At 31.5% G+C, this 18227-nt stretch overlaps 1 protein-coding gene across 5 annotated transcripts in view; it reads right to left on the bottom strand.

Annotated features, from left to right (window-relative positions):
* Nucleotides 1–8366: 8366 nt before the first annotated feature.
* LOC128860631 (uncharacterized) overlaps nt 8367–18227 on the bottom strand; it is a 28376-nt gene continuing 18515 nt past the window's right edge. For 4 of the 5 annotated variants that reach the window (XM_054098269.1, XM_054098268.1, XM_054098270.1 and 1 more), the window contains exon 5: nt 8367–12996. In XM_054098269.1, coding sequence (XP_053954244.1) covers nt 12909–12996 — 88 coding nt within the window. In that variant the 3' untranslated portion in view covers nt 8367–12908. Of the gene's footprint in view, nt 12997–15852; nt 16621–18227 lie in introns of all 5 variants that reach the window. The other variant, XR_008454265.1, reaches the window with a different exon arrangement.

The raw sequence follows: 18227 nt of genomic DNA, 5'->3' as shown, positions 1-18227 counted from the left end.
AATTGCTCAGCATAGTATCAGCTAATATTAAAAATAATAAGCAAAAAATAGAAAGGGGGCGGTTTTTCAAAAATTACAAAAATATTTTTTTTTTCTAAAAATTTTAAATAAAAAAAAAATAAAATTGTTTTCCAAAAAAAATTTTTTTTTGAAAAGTCGATATATTTTATACTAAAAAATTTAAAAATCTTAAAAACAACGGAATCTATTCCACGTGTAAGTAACTCTATACCAATTTTCGGCATTGAATAAATATTATACAGTCGAACTTCCATATAGTGAATTCGCACGGGACCTGAAAATCACTTCACTATATAGAAACTTCATTATAAAGAAACATTGATTTTTTATGTAATTTTATTTAAAATAATCAGTGAGTTTGGTTTGAATTACAGTCTTCCATTTTTCATTTTCAATAAAAGCTTCCAAATCATGTGGAGAGTTGAAAACATTAATCGGCACGTCATTCCTCATTTCCACAAAGGCTCTAATTACGCTAATGGATCAACGTAGGTAATGCCTCCTCAGTTTCTGCCAATTCTTCAACGGTCAAATCGTGTTCATCGTTATCTGAAATAATATTTATATATTAAATTTTTGTTTGACTATAAAAAGATAAATGCTTACCAGGTTCAGCTGGAACTCCGCGACTTTCAAAAATGCTGTTGAGAATATCTTCTTCGGATGGTTTGTCCCAAGTCTGCACACCATTATCAACATTTACGTAGTCATCAAACGATGCTTCGATATTTGCTACTTTTTTAAATGAAGACTGTAAAGCGGCCTAATCCGATATTAAAAGAAGGTCCTCTTCATCCCAATGTTCAAATGGAATCTGCATAACATCTTTTGAAAATCCAGCCTTTTTAAAACAGTTGGCAACTGTTTCTGGTTTAACATAGACATTCCATATATTGCTAAGATTTCGAACTGCTTGCAGCAAGTCTATGGCCATAACAGAATTTCCCTCATCCACTTGAGTCAATATATTCGTTAAAATTCGTTTTCTGTAATGTTGTTTCATGTTGTAGATAATGCCTTGGTCCATTGGTTGCAGTAACGAAGTCATGTTGGGAGGAAAATAAGCGAGATGAATGTTTCTCAACTTGTCTCTTACATCTTTAGGGTGGGCAGTGCAGTTATCAACAAAAAACAACACCTTTCTGTTTTGATCACAAAATTTTTTGTCGAGTTTTACAATCCATTTCGTAAAAATCTCACTGGTCATCCATGCTTTTTTGTTAAACTCATAATCGACACCTAAAGATTTTATTCCCTTGAAGTACCTCGGATTTTTGGCCTTTCCGATTACTAGCAATTTTAGCTTTTCTGATCCAGTCATATTGCTTCCCACCAGGACAGTTATTCTCTCCTTGCTTTGCTTCCCACCAAAGCATTTTTCATTTTTGAATGCCAGTGTTTTAGTTGGCAAGCATTTGAAAAACAAAGCAGTCTCGTCGGCATTAAAAATGTCGTTAATGTTGTAATTTTCAATTAATTTCGGTAAGACGTTCGTCACCCATTCATCACGGTTTTCTATGTTGGTGTCAGCACTTTCCCCACATAATGTCTTTTGAATAACGCCATGCCGACTTTTGAACTTGTCTAACCAACCTGTACTTGCCTCAAATTCGTGGTGTCCTAGTGCTTCCGCAAAATCTTTGGCCTTTTGCTTCAATAATGGTCCAGATAAAGGGAGATTCTTACCACGTGCAACGAGTAACCATTTCAGCATTGCTTCGTCAATATCCTCAAAATGACAAGGTCGAAGTCTTTTGCGTTTGGTATTTACTGCCACATCCTCCGCATTTTTTAAAATCACTTCCTTATTTTTTAAAATATTTGATAAAGTGCTGGGAAGAACTCCGAATTCATTGGCAATATCTTTTTTTTTTCTTTCCTTCATTAACTTTGTTAATCATTAATAACTTTTTTTCAAGCGAAATGCTGCTTCGATGCATCATTTTAACTTCAATCACGGAATAAAACTGTAATAGCTCAGCTCTCTCTGTTTTAATTTCCACATCTAACTGTAATTTTTTGCAACAGAAAACTTTTGAAAAAATTCACTATATGGAGACAAAAACTTAGGACGCTTGAATTTCCAGCTGTAAAATTTGTTCATTATATAGAAAACTTCACTATATAGAAATTCATTATAAGGAGACAAAAATACACCGAAAGTAGAACGAAAAAGCAGTGTCTTCGAAACCAGTTCATTATAAGGAGAGCTTCATTATATGGAAGTTCACTGTAGAGAAGTTCGACTGTATTAAAATTATTAAATTTTTTTTTAAACTTTTTCGGTTATTTCTTATTACACTCGTACACCCATGTGCAATAAACGTTTGCCTTGCCGAAGAGAGATAAAAAACGTTTGTGTTATTTTGATGATACATATGAATGTATGTATGTATGTATGCACCCAGGAATTGCACCCATAACCGTTCATATAGAAAAAAAACGACGAACAATGATTCTATGCAGCTTGCAATTCATTGCACAGTGTAACAAATTTGCCTCCTGCCTGGTATAATATTAATACTTAATTCTTGCTTTGAATAATTGGCTTGAAATTTTATGTTGAACTATTCAAAACTGTCAGATGTTTGCGTAGTGATAACTCAACCCTATTTTACTAACAATTTGTCCAAAACTTTATCTTCGGTCATCTGCGACTAAGAACTCGGTTATTCATCGCCTCTGCTATATTGTTGCCTTCGTGGTATGAATGGTACGCAATTTGTTTTTTATCGCATCAAGTGGACTGACATCCAGTGAATTTCTTTACTATGACATGAAATGAATGAAAAGGTTGAATACCTGCTTAGAGTCCCTATATGCAGCTTCTTTGGGTGGGACGATTAGCGAATTTTTACTACAGGAGTTTCCTATTACGTCGAGTTGAAATGGAGTAAAATAAACTGTGCGAGTATTAAAGAAATTCATTATTTTATTTGAGAGATCAATTATATGAGAAATATGTTGTTCAAATGTCTGCCGCGGCGCTTAGCATGATGGCACGGATCCGAGAGGTTTAATGTTCAATAAATCTGCTACAAACATTCGGCCGAATTTGAAAAATAGTCTGAGTCGCTTTGACTTTAAGGTAATCAGTCGATTGCGGCTTGTTGGCATATACCTCCGACTTAACAAAAAGTTCTATAGGGAAAATTGCCGCAATGTTAGGACGCTCACGGCACTTCACCTCCACAACAGGTAACCACACAAAATAATGCATAAGAAAGTTTTATCATTTCTACTTCTACTCAATTTTGTAATTTGCCTTGTTGATTTGGCAACAGTAACTTTTAATTCAGTTTTACAGATGTCATAAAAAATATGACCGCCACAGGTAGTTAACTTCGAACCTTCTCTATCCTATCCCTGTACAATAAGGTACTGTTACAAGAGGATTTTAGCGTTGGGAAAACTGATCTGGATATTAATTGTAATAAATCCTCAAGAGCCGAAACAAAGTCTGGTCAAACGAATTACCGGTATTCATATACACTCTTGAATACCTCATCTTTTTCTTCAATCCCGGTTCAAGCCGGTTGGGCAATTTGTGACTATCATTCTGTAGGGTCTGAATTTTGAACTCATTGAGTTTTTTCTAATAGCCATCGCTCCTGTGCAGGCAATGACAAACCTTCCGGGTGTGTTTCTGGCATGAAAATGTCCGCCGGTCGGAGGCGGCATAAAACTATAGGTACTATTCATGGAACAACATCAAGACGCACAGCGTAATAGAATCCGAAGGGCGTCAAAAAAATGAAAAACTGACAACATTTACTTCGCTCCGGTTAATAAAATGCACACTGTACAGTCTCAGCGCACTGTTCTCCTCACTGCAGTCGTGTTGTTTGTGTGATGTAACAGTGCGATAAGCCGATGGCAGTCGATTTATCAATTCAAGTGCACCGTGCGGGTTCGTAAAGTTGGGAGAATCGTACAATTGCACCTCACACATGAATATCTTGACTTGTACATACATACATGTGCACGTTAGCACATTCGTACCATTGAAATGACAGAAAGTAATGAGAAATATTAAACCCAAATGAATGCATACGATCTTACATGCACACACACACGCATGAGCATAGGAGTTTACGATTATCACATGTTGTACACTTTTTATGCCTCATACATACACACATACATGCGCATTCAGCCAAGTGAGTTTACACGATTCTTTTGCACTTTTAACTGCTGCGCTGCTCTTACAAGGCACCTGTGTAGCTGTGTTTGTGCACCTACTCGACTGCTCAGTAATTGCTATGAGATGCGTGCAACAAAGGTCATGAATAAATTGCCGTTTCGAAATGAGATTTGTTTCCTTGATTTTACGTCAGCATTCGTAATGGCTCGCCTCACCGTGTCTCAGCGCTCCCTGCAGTGGCGTTTCATGCGCCTGTATGTCCGTGTGTGCGACGTTGGAGCGCCTCCTTTTCGGAATTGCTATTTTTGTGCAACTGCAAAAGGGCGGAGACATAAGCCGGCAATCTGTGTGCAACTATAATTTACTTGTTTTTTTGTTTTGTTTCTTTTTGTAAATTATTGTAGGCGATATTTAAATTTTTGTGTTTTTTTTTTTTGTCCCAACACTTGAAAAATACTTGCCGCTGCGCCAGGGTGGCTTGTGAAATATTTCATATTTTCAACGAACATTTACGCTGCTAATGATGAATCGCATGCGATTGCACTTGTCTCTAATGTACTTGAGGTTTGAAAGTATTTCACACTCAGCGAACTTTGTGCACATTTTTGGTAGCAAATTATTTGCTATATGGACGCTATGAGTTAGTGACATTGGTATTGAAAAACTCAACAAACTGAAAATAGAAAAAGTAATTTACAATGAAAACCACATTTTCATGAAATTTTTGAATATTTTTATTTTTCACAATTAAATTTATTTGATAACGATATCGTTGTTTGTAGATATTACCCAAAATGATATTCAGTTTACGATCAGTTACTTGATTTTGAATATGCGTACTTTTCTTTGTAATGGTTATCTGCTTGTATGTCATATGTTTTGATTAGTTAATGCTTAAATTCTGCCAATACTCAAGTTTCATTAATAAAAAACACAAATCTAATATTAATGCTTTGAAAAAGTGTCTCTGATTCATTCCATTAAAAATTTTCAAATTCAAGAATAAAAACAACTGATTCGCCTTAGAATCTTGTTTACTAATTTCAAAAACATTTTAAAAAACTTTTCTCATCTATAATTTTTTTTATTAATTTTGGATTTTTTTTTTAATACTATTTTTTCTTCTAGGTAAATGTTTATGATGATGTAATACACATTTTGATCTTTGAATTATTTTAAGTGCTTAGGAATTTATGTATATATGGCAAACTTACTGGGAAATTCCGAATTCTTGCGGTCATATTTGTCATAGAAATTTGTTACTAACCATATGAGATAGAAGTTCCAAAAACAAAACCAAAAACAGATTACAAAACGGAATCAAAGCAAATAATGTGGCTATTCTATCAAAATTGAGTATCAAAACAAAATACTTTCAGGCTTTCTAATGCATTGAATCGGTTCGATAATAGTTGGCGAATATTTTTTTATTATTTTAACTATTTTTTTATCATATCAAATATTTTTTCTATAACTTTCATTTTTTTTTTTTTCAATATTAAATATTTTTTTATATGATCACAAATATGCGCGGTCTAACATGTAGTTACCATTATCATACCCTAGGACACTCGAGCATAATACAAATATTTTATAAAAATTCCAAGCAAGGAAGATTGAAGCGCACCGCTTACTCCTTTATTTTCGATTACCCAATCTCTTACAGCGTTTTCCGAGCTGAAGTCAAAAACAGGCTCCGATCTTTGTCATTTCCACTTCTAACCTCTCTGCAGGGGATGAACAAACCAACAGACTCGGCCTAACTTGGCGCCTGAGTTCTACCGAGAAAAAAATTATACGGCAGATGAGCTCATTATTCCTGTATTGGAATACAATGACATCGGCTTCGAAAGACTTTGACTTTGAAAGATCGACACTCGAACGGAAGCGAACTCGAGGTGTGTGCTCTCGGAAAAGAGGGCATATTGTACTGCTAACTATGCAGGATGAGACGGAAAAGACGGTCTCTCTATTACGCCCAGCACTCAGAACTCCATTTTCGCCAAATCTAAATCAGGTGACGGATATTGACTTTAATCCTTCGTTAATAGTCCGGGTCTAGCGAAGTCTGGCCAGACTGGCTTTTTCGACTTTGAACGTGAATTTAACATATTTCTATTATAGCAATCGACTTGAGCTTCCAGGTAGCTTACTAAAATTTAATTTTCTATCGATTTATGGATATAACCTTTTAAGAAGGATCCTCGAATAGGACAAAAAAGGGAAGACACGCGTGCCCAACCGAAGGTTTTAAAAAAAGGAGTCCAATGAGGAGTTAAGGGACTGATGAGAATTGTTAGCCTGTACAACCTAATCCACTATTACATTCCAATCAAGATTTTAATTCAAACAGTTGATTCTAAAGTTATGTATCTCTTTTAGGCAAATTAATTAAAACCAATAGCCCATCAACAATAAAATATTTTGCAGAAAATAGTAAATTATATTAGAAATACTATAAAAGGTACAAATTTTGCCTAAAAGAAGGATAGATCAAGTATATTAGAGCAAACCACAAAATATTGAAAAATTATTAAAAAAAAAGGAAAATAACACATGGGCTAAAAAGACTCGTGCCCAACACATAGATCCCTATAGTTTTATTGTATTCACCTCTTTTTCAGTTAGTACTAACCTTAAGAATACAGCTGTTAAAATTTCATGATATTCTATTTATTAATTCGTGAGTTATTGTGCTAAGAGTGACACTACTTTTATTATTTCAAAATAATCGATGAAAAAGAATTTCGTGTTTTAATTTTGCACTGCCTCTTGATGGGGAAAAATACCGTTTAAGCGAAGCAACGGCTTGAGAAGTATTATGGGAACTCCGCACCATCAGATACAACAATTAAATGATGGTTTGCTGACTTCAAACGGAGTTGTAGAGTCGCCGATGGTGCACAACGCAGTGGACATTCAAATGAGGCGGTAACACCAGAAAACATCAAAAAAATCCACAAAATCGTTTTGATTGATCGAAAAGTGATATTGCGTGAGTTTGCTGACATCGTAAAGATGTCCAAAGAAGGTATTGGCTTTATATTGCATGAGATGCTTTCCATTTCAATTCAACCGGGCTATTCGGGACATGTTCTTCGATTTCGAAGTAACTCAAATATGTTGCTCTCTGGTCAAAATAATGAGACACGTAGTTTTTTGTTCGCCCGAATTTTTTTTTTTTTTAAGATTTATCGGCAATTTTATTTTTTGCCTCAAAATCGATTTTTTTAATTATATAAGAAAATTTTTTGTTTAAATGCTCATAACTTAGTCAAAAATGAACCGATTTTAATGATTCTGGGTTCAAAATGATCGTAATTACTTGCACGAGCGACTTCATGTAGAAACAATTGCAAAAAAGTAGTTGAACATATTTGAGTTACATCGAAATCGAAGAACTTGTCCCGAATAGCCCGGTTGAATTGAAATGGAAAGCATCATGAGCGTTTGACTATGAGAAAGCTCTGTTCAAAGTGGGTGCCACGTCTGCTCACTCCTGACCAAAAACAAGAACGTGTTGATGATTCTGAGCAGAGTTTGGCCGTGTAAAAACAGAATTTTTGCATCAATATGTGACAATGGATGAAACATGGATCCATCACTTCACGCCGGAGTCAAAACGATCGTCATCTGACGTCACAGCAACTGGTGAACCTCGTCCAAAGCGCCCGAAAGCACAACACTCGGCTGGAAAGGTTATGGGCTCAGTATTTTGGGATGTGCGTGGTTTGATATTCATCGACTGTCTTGTGAAGGGAAATACCATCAGCAGTGAATGTTATATAGCGTTACTGCAGCGTTCGAGGGCCGAAATTGCAAAGAAACGTCCGCATACGGCAAAGAAAAAAATTTGCTTCATCAAGACAACGCACGAATGGAGAGGTTCGCGCTGAAACTAAGGCCTATTTTGAGGCAAAGGATAAATCGTTCTGCAAAAGTGGTATTGAAATGTTAGAGCGACGCTGGATTGATTGCATTGCTCTTGGTGGAAATTACGCTAATGAATAAAGCTAATTTTGAACGAAAAAAAAAACGTTTTTTCTTTGTTAGGCCCGGGGCTTTTCAGCCCATGTGTTATGTAGTTTAAATTTCAATGTCAATCACTTGCATTTTTCGGCTCATTTCCCTTATACAAAAAGATATTTGTTTATCTACTGTTTGTATGGGTTTGTGGTGATAAAATTCTAACAGCAAAAACTGATTTAGCGTTTTCTTTATTTCACTTTTGCAATTTCTTTTCACAATAATTCATTAGTTCATTTGGCATTTTACAATTCATGTACATATTTCATAGGTTTTGTATGTAACAGCTAAAATTGTTATAAACATTATGAGTTTTTCTTTATTTCTTGTTTGATTTCATTTAAATAAAGTTTAGTGTCCCCACTAACACAGTGTTGGCTTATTCCAGCATTTCTTAGAATACTTTCGAGATATTTATCATATTTTTCATAATTTTTTGTTTTTTGTTTTCCTAAGTATGTATGTTTGTATGTATATATCTCTTTCGTTCCTAGACTTAATTAGTTTTGCTTGTGGTTTAGTCGCGTTGTAAAGAACTTAAAAAGTACGCAAATCAAAAAAATGTTCATCTATAAAATTTTAAAACTAGATTTTTATGACTTAAACTGTGACTTGCACGGCAAATTTGTATGGATGTTGTTGTGTTTTCATTTAAATATTTTTTTTCTCAGACGGTTTTTGAAAATCTTGCATTTTGCATTTATGTCAGTATTTTCGAGTGGTCGGCAGTTAAGCAAATCATTTTACAGTCATTTCAACTAACTACATACAAACATTCTAATATTTAATAGTAATTGTAAAAATGATAAATAACAGAGCGTTGAGTGTGCAGCTGCAGTGGGGCGGACCAATGCAGTCAGTCAGCAGCAAGAGATCAACGTCTGGATTAGCAAAATAGTAGACTTTTCATTTTTATTTTTAGTTTAAGTTTTTTTTTTGTTTGCTGCATGACACGAGAGGACGAACGAGTGCATTATGCGGCAGAAATGAATGCAGTTGCATGCCACATATCAACGCTTTACCAACACCATAAATTCTCATTTTCAAATATTGTAGTTCTTTTCTTTATTTTAATTATTTTAAAGCTGCTTGCATGGACTTAAATTTAAATGCTATACTGTTGTTGTATAGTTTGCATTGTATAATAAATTCAAAATTAAAATGACTTTCTTTCAAAGAAGCTACCAAAGTGTACAGAATGTTTGTGGGAGGAGTGTGAATGGAAAAGTGGTTTCTAACAACGAACATATTTATAAAAAGGCACAAAAACTAATTCGAGATTGTTTAGAAGAAAGACTTTCATATAATCAGCAATAAATTTAATTGCAGTAAATTTAATTTTTCTCAATTTATATAACTATTTTTGTTTTTAGAAAAATGTGCAAATTGTATATTATACAATACTTTTTTCGAATGAAAATTAGAAAAACTTGAATTTTTTTAAATCGCAAATTCCTAAAAATATACATCTTTCAAAGGAGAGAAAAAAATATATTGGTGCTCAAAAATTAATTGAAAAGTATTTTGCGAGTACAAACTTTAAGCAACTTTTCACCCGCTGTTTTTTTTTTTGGTTTTTTTTTTTTGCAATAGCAGCAACAAAAAGTAATCGCCATGATTGCCATGACAGCCGTTTCTACGTGACCAGAATTACTCGAGTTTTGCCCGACCAAGGGCTTTCGCCGCAGTAAACTAGTCCTGTCTAGAGCACCGTACCTTAGAGAACGCCATGAGCCTTTTAGATATACTCCTGGAGCGTGAGTGACAGTCCTGGCGATTAAAAGTGTCGCTACAGTAACATCAACCCAACTCTATGGAGAATAAAAAAATACCATAACGGTATTTTTGGTTTAGCACATTTACGGACCACAAAAAATATATACATATTTTTTTCATTTATTTGGTAGTGCTACTCGTACTTTAAAAGTTACACAAGTGAAAGCAAAAAACTAATTTAAAAAATAAAACAAAAAAACGAATATTTGTAAAAAATTATTTTACTGTTTGTGTTGAAAGAATAAAGATTAAATGAATATTTGTTTTTCCCTCTCTCCCTATGGTTTATTTAATATTGGTTTCAAATATTTAAAAATACAAACAATTTATAATTTTTTTTTTAATTTTATTATTTGATTTTAAATTTTATATTATTTTTATGTGTCAAAAAACAATTATAATTATAATTATTTATATAATTATAATATATAATTTGTTTTGTTTTTTGTTGTTTTTTTAAACAAATATTATATATTTTTTTATTTTAAATTTTAAAATTTTTTTATTCGGAAAACATAAAATTTTTTTATTTTATTTAATTATCATCAGCACCTTCCCTAGTTCGAGTAATTTGCAAAAAAAACTTTCGAATTTTTATTGAAGTGCCTTAAGATTGAGTACCAATATTGAGTTATTCAAAACTTAAGGGGGGAGCCTTTAATGAACATTTAAAAAGTATAAAAAATGTTGGTACTGGTTAAAATAAGTTGAAAAAAATGTTTAACATACAAATTAGTAGTGCGCTGCAACGCTGGAGTTTCCAACTGGTGTACAAGATACAACTCGTAATTATTATCTAAAGCAAAAAATTCAAATGGATTTCTAATTATCATGATTTTTTATTCTAGATGAACTAAAAGAACTGAGAGAAATTCCAAAATTTCAAATTTTTGGAGATTTTAAAGAAAAAAATGCCTTTCTATAAAAAAAAATTCACTTCAACTTGGTATAAAAATCTTGAAAAATTTGTTTTTATCTATTTTGTTAGTTCAAATAGAAGAGAATTAAATACTGGAGGGAACAAGCTATGATTCATTTCAAAAGGGGCATTAGTTTTTTTTTCATTCATGTACACCAATTCAAAGAAATCATAAAAATGAAAAGTGGAGAAAAGAAGATAAAGTTTGTGCTATAGCTGTCCGGTCACAGCGTAACTACCTAACGCTCGCCTACCTTTGGCTTTGTATCTACGGAAATATTGAGAATTAGGCTCTGTAACTTTGTGTGAATATTCTGAAATATATTAGGAATCGCTTAAAACAAACAAAAAATTAATTTTTTGACCTTATAAACCAGGCTCCCCCCTTAACGTGCCAATTATTTGCGTTTATTTTTATATTGAAGAAAATTTATTGAAGTAATTCGCAAAAAACTTCCTTCGAATTTTATCGAAGTGTCTTGAGGCTGGAAACTAATTTTGAGATATTTTATACTTCATCTGCCAACTATTTCCATTTTTTTTATAGTAAAAAGGCTTAGACGAGTAGTTCGAAAATTTTTAAATTTTTTAGAAAAATTTTAATCATTACCCGCAATTGATCAGTAATAACTTTTTTATTTTTGCTAATTATATGCTTGCAAGATATCAAAGATCAATTTTTTTTAATTGTTATATAATATTAATTTGGTATATATTTTTTCCTTGATTATATGACTTTCAAATATATATTTTTTCCATTTTTTTAGCCTTATTTCGCCTTTCACCATCCAAAATTTGTTTATTTTAAAGGGGTGAAGAATTTTATCGATTTATTTATTTTATCGATTTATGTATTTTTATTGCCCCGCTACTCTCTCAGCTAAATGTTGAATGTAATATTAGATTTTGCATTAGCCATTCAATTGCTATTTCGCACGCGCTTTCACTAAACCTTTAAAGTCATTTTTTTTTTCGAAGACTTTCCTAATTTAGACATATTCCATTTAAACCCCGCAAACACTCTGTACACATGAATTAGAAAACCTACTACAAATTCTTCATTTTTTAAACGCTTCATGTTTACATGTATTTTCGTTCATTTATTTTTAAAATACTAAAGCAACGACTTATAAAAATTATATTACAGCGCTTTTACAATAAAGTAAAAAATACATAGTTTGTTTATTTATATTTATACTTGCACACATATGCAATACATTTAGACAATACATGCACATATCTGCGTAATACATATCGTATCTATGTGATAATTATATTTCAGTGTATTTAAAAAAAAATCGCTACTCATGCTCATTCATGACTATTTCTTGTATAATTATTTGTATATAATTAATAGCAGCGTAACTTAATATAAAACCAAAAATTTAGTCGAGTATTTTCATAGAGTTTTACTTCATTCCTTTTGCACACATCTTCTATACTTCGTTTTGGAAAAGAAATACATTGCATCGATATTTGTAACCTTCTGTAGGTTAGTTAAAAACAATTTTTTTTACTCGTTTGTGAGTTTAGGTTACTATCACGCATACCCACTCATCAAGTGTACGCTTTTAACAAAATAGTTGCGTATGTATGTGTATAATTTTAGATAATATATAATTATTATTTTTCATTTATAGTATGATAACTACAGTTACTCTATTTTCCCACGTTTCAATTCATTAACTCAATATATCGCAGTTTGCCAATACAGCAGCTCGCCAGACAATCTTAGTCGCTTCACAGTTCACTCATTTAGCTTTATCAATTCGCATAATTACCGTTTATAGTTCTTCTTCTTCCTCTTTTTAAACAATATTTAATAATATTTTTTCTTTTTCATTTCTATTTTATAGTAGATTCTATATATCACTTTTCAAAGCTTTTTTTGCGTATTGGTTCGTATTCGAACCGTCAAAATTTAGCTGCCGCTAGTTTGGTCGCCGGCTTTTCCCTTTTCCTTTTTTTTTTGATGAAATTAGCTCAAAATAATTTTTTTACTGGAAATGTTTCAATTTTGTTTTAGACGCAGTCTTCTTCACCGTATTCGGTCCACTGCTCATCCAGCGATAGTTGTTGTTTGAATGGCGGCGGCGGCGTACGTGTTGCACTGTGGAATAAAGTCAAAAACCAATATTAGTGAAATGTGTAGATATGTTTCTGTGATTCCTCGAGATATTATTTTTGCAAATTGCAAATGCTTTCGAAAAAATGCAAATAAAATGCAGTAAAATGCAATTCAAAAGTGAAAATAATAATAAGTTGTCTAATAATGCTATTTGTTTTTGTATTTTGAGTTAGTTCGAATTCTAAATATTATGTAGATGTTTTAGTATGTGTGAATGTGCTTTCATTTTTATACCCAATGCATAAAGGCATACCGTTTATGAAAACTTTGTCTAATCGACGATTATTTGACTAAAAAAGACTAAAAATTCCTATGACGTGTCGTGCCGACAACGATGAACGGACTGCAGAATGTGGGAATGTCTCACTAGAGCTTAACCTCTAGAGTACAAACAAAAAATTAAATTTTTACCTTGAAGTAAAAAACAATTAAAATTAAAAAAATTAAAATAAAAAAAAATTAAATTTAAAAAACAATTAAGAAATGAAAAATAAAAAATTTTAAAAACATAAACAAAAAAAAATTTTTAAATAAATAAGAATAAAATAATTGAAAAAATTAAAAAATAAAAAACAAAAAAAACTGAATAACTAAAAAACTGTTTAAAAAAAAAACAAAAAACCAAATCAAAATAAAAATTAAACAAAGAAAAAAATACTAAAATGATGGAACAAATAAAATAAAATATAGCAAGGAAAAGAAATAAAAAAAGAAAATTGTAATAGTTTTTTTTTTTGTTTTTTGGGGCAAATTAAAACAAATTATATACAAAAAAAAATAACAAAAAAAAAATAATTGAAACACAAAAACATATTAAAAACGAAAGGTTAAAAAAAATAAAATATGTATACATATATTTTTTATTTATATATATACTATATATTTTATATACAATAATATATTTTATTTATTATACACATATACATATATATTAGGGCGGGTCGATTTAAAAATCACTCATTGCTCTGTGAAAATCGTATTGTAGGGATCAAAATAAGAAACTTTGCCGAAGGAACCATACCTCTAAAACGAGTTCTGATGTCCCCCAATTTGGGTCGAACTTTTTAGTTTCTTTTCTATAACTCACTTAAATTAATTTTTTCATTTACATATCGCACCCTAAATACCAAAGGGTCACAATATATAAAAGAATCGGCCATTGCTCTGTGAAAATATATATATGTATATACATATATATACATATGTATATATATATCTTTTTTCTTTGTAGTATTTCTTTCGTTAATTTTTTTTTTAATTTCTTTATTTATTTATATTTTTAAAATTTTTATTTTATTTTATACATATATATATTAAATTAAATTAAGTTTAAAAAACTTAACAAAAAAAATAAATAAATAAATGGTATTTAAAAAAATAAAACAATTAAAATAAAAAAATACTAAAACGATCCAAAAACTTAAATAAAGCAAATTAAAATAAATATGTATACAAAACACAAATAAGAGCATTGAAATAAAAAATATTAAGCACTAGAAAACAACAAAAATTTATTAAAAAATAAATTAATTAAAATTAAGAAACCGAAAAAAATTAATTAAAATTAAGAAACTAAAAAAATTAATAAATAAAAAAATTTAACAAAACATAGAAAAAAAACAAATAAAAATCAATAAATAGAAAAATGGGTTTTAAATAAAATAAAAATAAAAATAAAACAAATAAAATAAAATAAAAAAATACTAAAAGGATGCAAAAAATAAAATAATATAACAAGTAAATCAACAAAGTAAATAAAAAAACTAATACAAAACAGTTGTTTTTTTAATTTCCTTTTTCCCCCCTTTTTCTATATGCCACAGTCTTTATATTACACCCTAAAACCGGGTGTAGAATATTATAGCAAACTCTATCAGCACTCTTCATCATATAATCGGCCAAATGGGCTTTTTCTACTAACGCAATTTACTTTCATATAAATAAATTTAAAGTAAACGAATAAAAATAAAAATTAGCGAAAATTTGACAAAATCACACCAAGTTGAATTCAGAGCCCCTAAATATATGCACTGGGTATAAAAAACTGCTTTCCATTTTCCTTTTACAATTTAATACTTTTATGTTTTTATCTACATATGAAAATATGCAAAATGTGATAAAACAAAGCTGGCAAATCAATGAAAGTGAATGAAATTAGAATTGAAAATGTGTTTGTTAGTCAAATGTGAACGTATGTATGTATAGGTGCATCGATTCATTTCAAATTGTATGAGTTGTCTATTAGTAAATGTAATTTATGTTCAGTTTGATTAAAAGCGCGATTTCTCAAGCAGAGTTAATAAATTATTTTATTAATATAGAAATTTTCAAAAAGTCACGAAATGTTTCCAACAAACTTCTACAAGACAAACGACTAATAACGGTTAAAATGAACAAAGAAAGAAAATTAAGAAGGTACTAACTACATCAAATAAGTACGAATTGAGCGAGTGGATGAAGTACGCGCGGCCACAGCACAAAGCGCAGCAACTACTACGCTGGCACAGCAGGGAAGAGCGCGACACAGTGGCATTATTTTTATTATTTGTTTTTTTTTTTTCTTTTGTTGTAATGAATTGCAAAATTGTAGTATGAAATTGGTTTTTCACAAAATTTTACTGCGAGCGTTAGTTAATGCAAATGACAACAATAAATGCAGCAACAACAAGAAACACAGCAAACAGTAAACGCTGAGAATAACGCTGACGCCGTTGACTGTGCGCTAAGCACTGACGCCTGGCGCCACAGCAGCAACAATGCAACAATGCGACAATGCAAATTATTGCTAATGCAACATACAAAAGTGAACAACAACAATTAGTGAGTGAAAGAACTAACTCATTTCGTTGCTTTAATTTGTAGTCTTTGGATTGCTCGTTCAGTGGCGTATACAACAGTTCGATTGGCAAGTATGTAACGCCTAAAAGTATGCATGCACGTTTATTTTGGCTGCGGCTGCTGCTCTCGTTGGCTGCCCTTTTCTTTCCACTTAATTTCATTGACGTTCTTAGTTTTCGAATTCGCTTTTTCGACCGTTTCGCTTACTTGTTAAATTATTAGTAGTTTTTATTTTTGTTTTAATATTTTGCTTCATTTTCTTTTCGTATTGTCTCGTTTGTTTATTTTTGTTGCTTCGCACTTAAAGATTTTTTTTTTTTTTTGTTTTTTCGCATAGCTTTCCCGACGCCTTACTGCCGTGTTATACCCCGTGGGCTTGCTTCGTTTGCGTTTTGCTTTCACTGTATTCAAGACACACTGAGCTCCTTGCATTTAGCGCCTCACAATCAGTAGCTGACTGGTTTAATTAGCATTGCTAATTGGTAAATCAATAAGTATAACCAACCAGCGATAATCACACAGAGCGACTTCTGTTTTTAAGCGTTTAACGCGACGCCATTAATGCGCAAGGAGCAGGTGACTAATTATTTACTTATATTTTTTAATTTGCGCTCGGTGTTAATGCTGACGTAGTGGATGGACTTTATAGTGGTGACAATAGCAAATAGGAATATTAAATTTGTCAGTTGTAGTAGTTACGCTTAGAGATCAGTTATAAGCAACCCTTCCGGTCATAATTGCCCACGGCGGTAGGGAGATCTGGATGGTCTGGAGGTAAAAGTCGTACATTGTGGTGTTGGTGATAGTTCATACGGTGGAAGTAGTGAGGTTGATTGTTGGTTTGAAAACATTTTTTTTTTTTTTTTTTAATATTGTTTGGTGTTCATATTTCGTGGTGGTTGGTGAAGTAAATAAATTAGAAAAAATCATATCGTAAGTATAGTAGATAAATAAACAAAAGCAAAATAGTTGAATTACACTGCGGTAAGCGTTTGTAGTAAAAAATACGGCATAGAAAATTGTATAAAATTAGGTATAAATATAAGTTATAAAGTGTATGGAGGTAAATGACATTCCGAAACCAAATTTAATTTCATGGGAGGCGGACTTTACAATTTCATATTTTGTTAAGAAATAGAACGCAAACTGCAACCAATGTGCACTTAATTTCAATGATATAAATTAATAGTGGCAGTGGCATTGGATTAAATAATTATTTCTGTTTACGAATTTGTGTTAAATTTGTGTGGCCTTTAAGGGGTTATACGCAGTTATGGCTTTCTAAAAAATCGATTTTTTTTTATTGCATTTTTGTAATGTACATATATTCAAAAGTATACGCACGAAATTCGAAGTAGATCTAAGCAATACTTTCGGAGTTATACCTAAATATGTAGAGATGCCTGGGCACGTTTTAAGGTAGGTATTGAAACTTTAAACGTGTTTTTTTCAAAACGGCATTTTTCAAGTCGGTGTACACGATATTTCGAAAACGGCTTGTTTGATCGGTCAACCGTTTTAACTCAATCTTTAAAGATACATTTTCTAGTAATTAATCGTTCCTTTTGTAAATCTGATACTTATTTTCCATTTTATAATCAATTTACGGCCAAATTTTAACGTAAAAATCGAAATCATTTCTTTTAAAAGCTGCCATTTTGTGAAAATTCACTATTTTGATTAGCCGAACGATTAATTACTAGATAATCTAATATATTAACAAAATTTGTTTGGTTTTTTGATTTCAGATAATCCAATCCTGAGTTACGATGTACGCCGTAAATCGTCTTTTTTTAAAGGAGGTTCCAGAAATCGCCTGCAGCGCGCTCTATAATCAACATTTTCATAAATAAAAAATTTTGTTACGTTCTTGAAGGATGCTTTTATAACCGCCAAAAATTTTCAAATTAAAATATTCTGAAGTTTCTTCAGGATAAATCCTTGACAACCCGTCTTTTATTTGCTTCATAACTGCGTATAACCCCTTAAGCAAACCTCGCCTCCTTAAGCCATATTTAGCCACATCATAACAACAAAACTTCAACTCAATATGGATTTTATATGCAGATGAATTTTATATATATAAATTTTTTTGCAGATTTTTATCATTCACCTGGTCTAAGCTAAATTATTATTTGATATTCAAATAAAAATTTCAATTAAGAGAAATTATAAAATATTATTTACATTTTGATATAGGCAAGTGACAGTTTTCAAATAGTTTTATAACAAATATTTCCTTATAATTTGAGCTCGTTTTTGCAGTACTACTTGTTGGCTTATAAAATTGTTTAACTATTGGTGCGTGTGTGTACTCGTGTAGTGTGTAAAACTGTATTAAATTCTAAAGTGTAAAATATTAAATGCGCAGGCTT

The sequence above is a fragment of the Anastrepha ludens genome, chromosome 4 (genome assembly GCF_028408465.1).
Source record: "Anastrepha ludens isolate Willacy chromosome 4, idAnaLude1.1, whole genome shotgun sequence".
Lineage (NCBI taxonomy): Eukaryota > Metazoa > Arthropoda > Insecta > Diptera > Tephritidae > Anastrepha > Anastrepha ludens.
The sequence above is the reverse complement of the archived record's forward strand: the minus strand, read 5'-3'. Positions and strand labels throughout refer to the sequence as shown.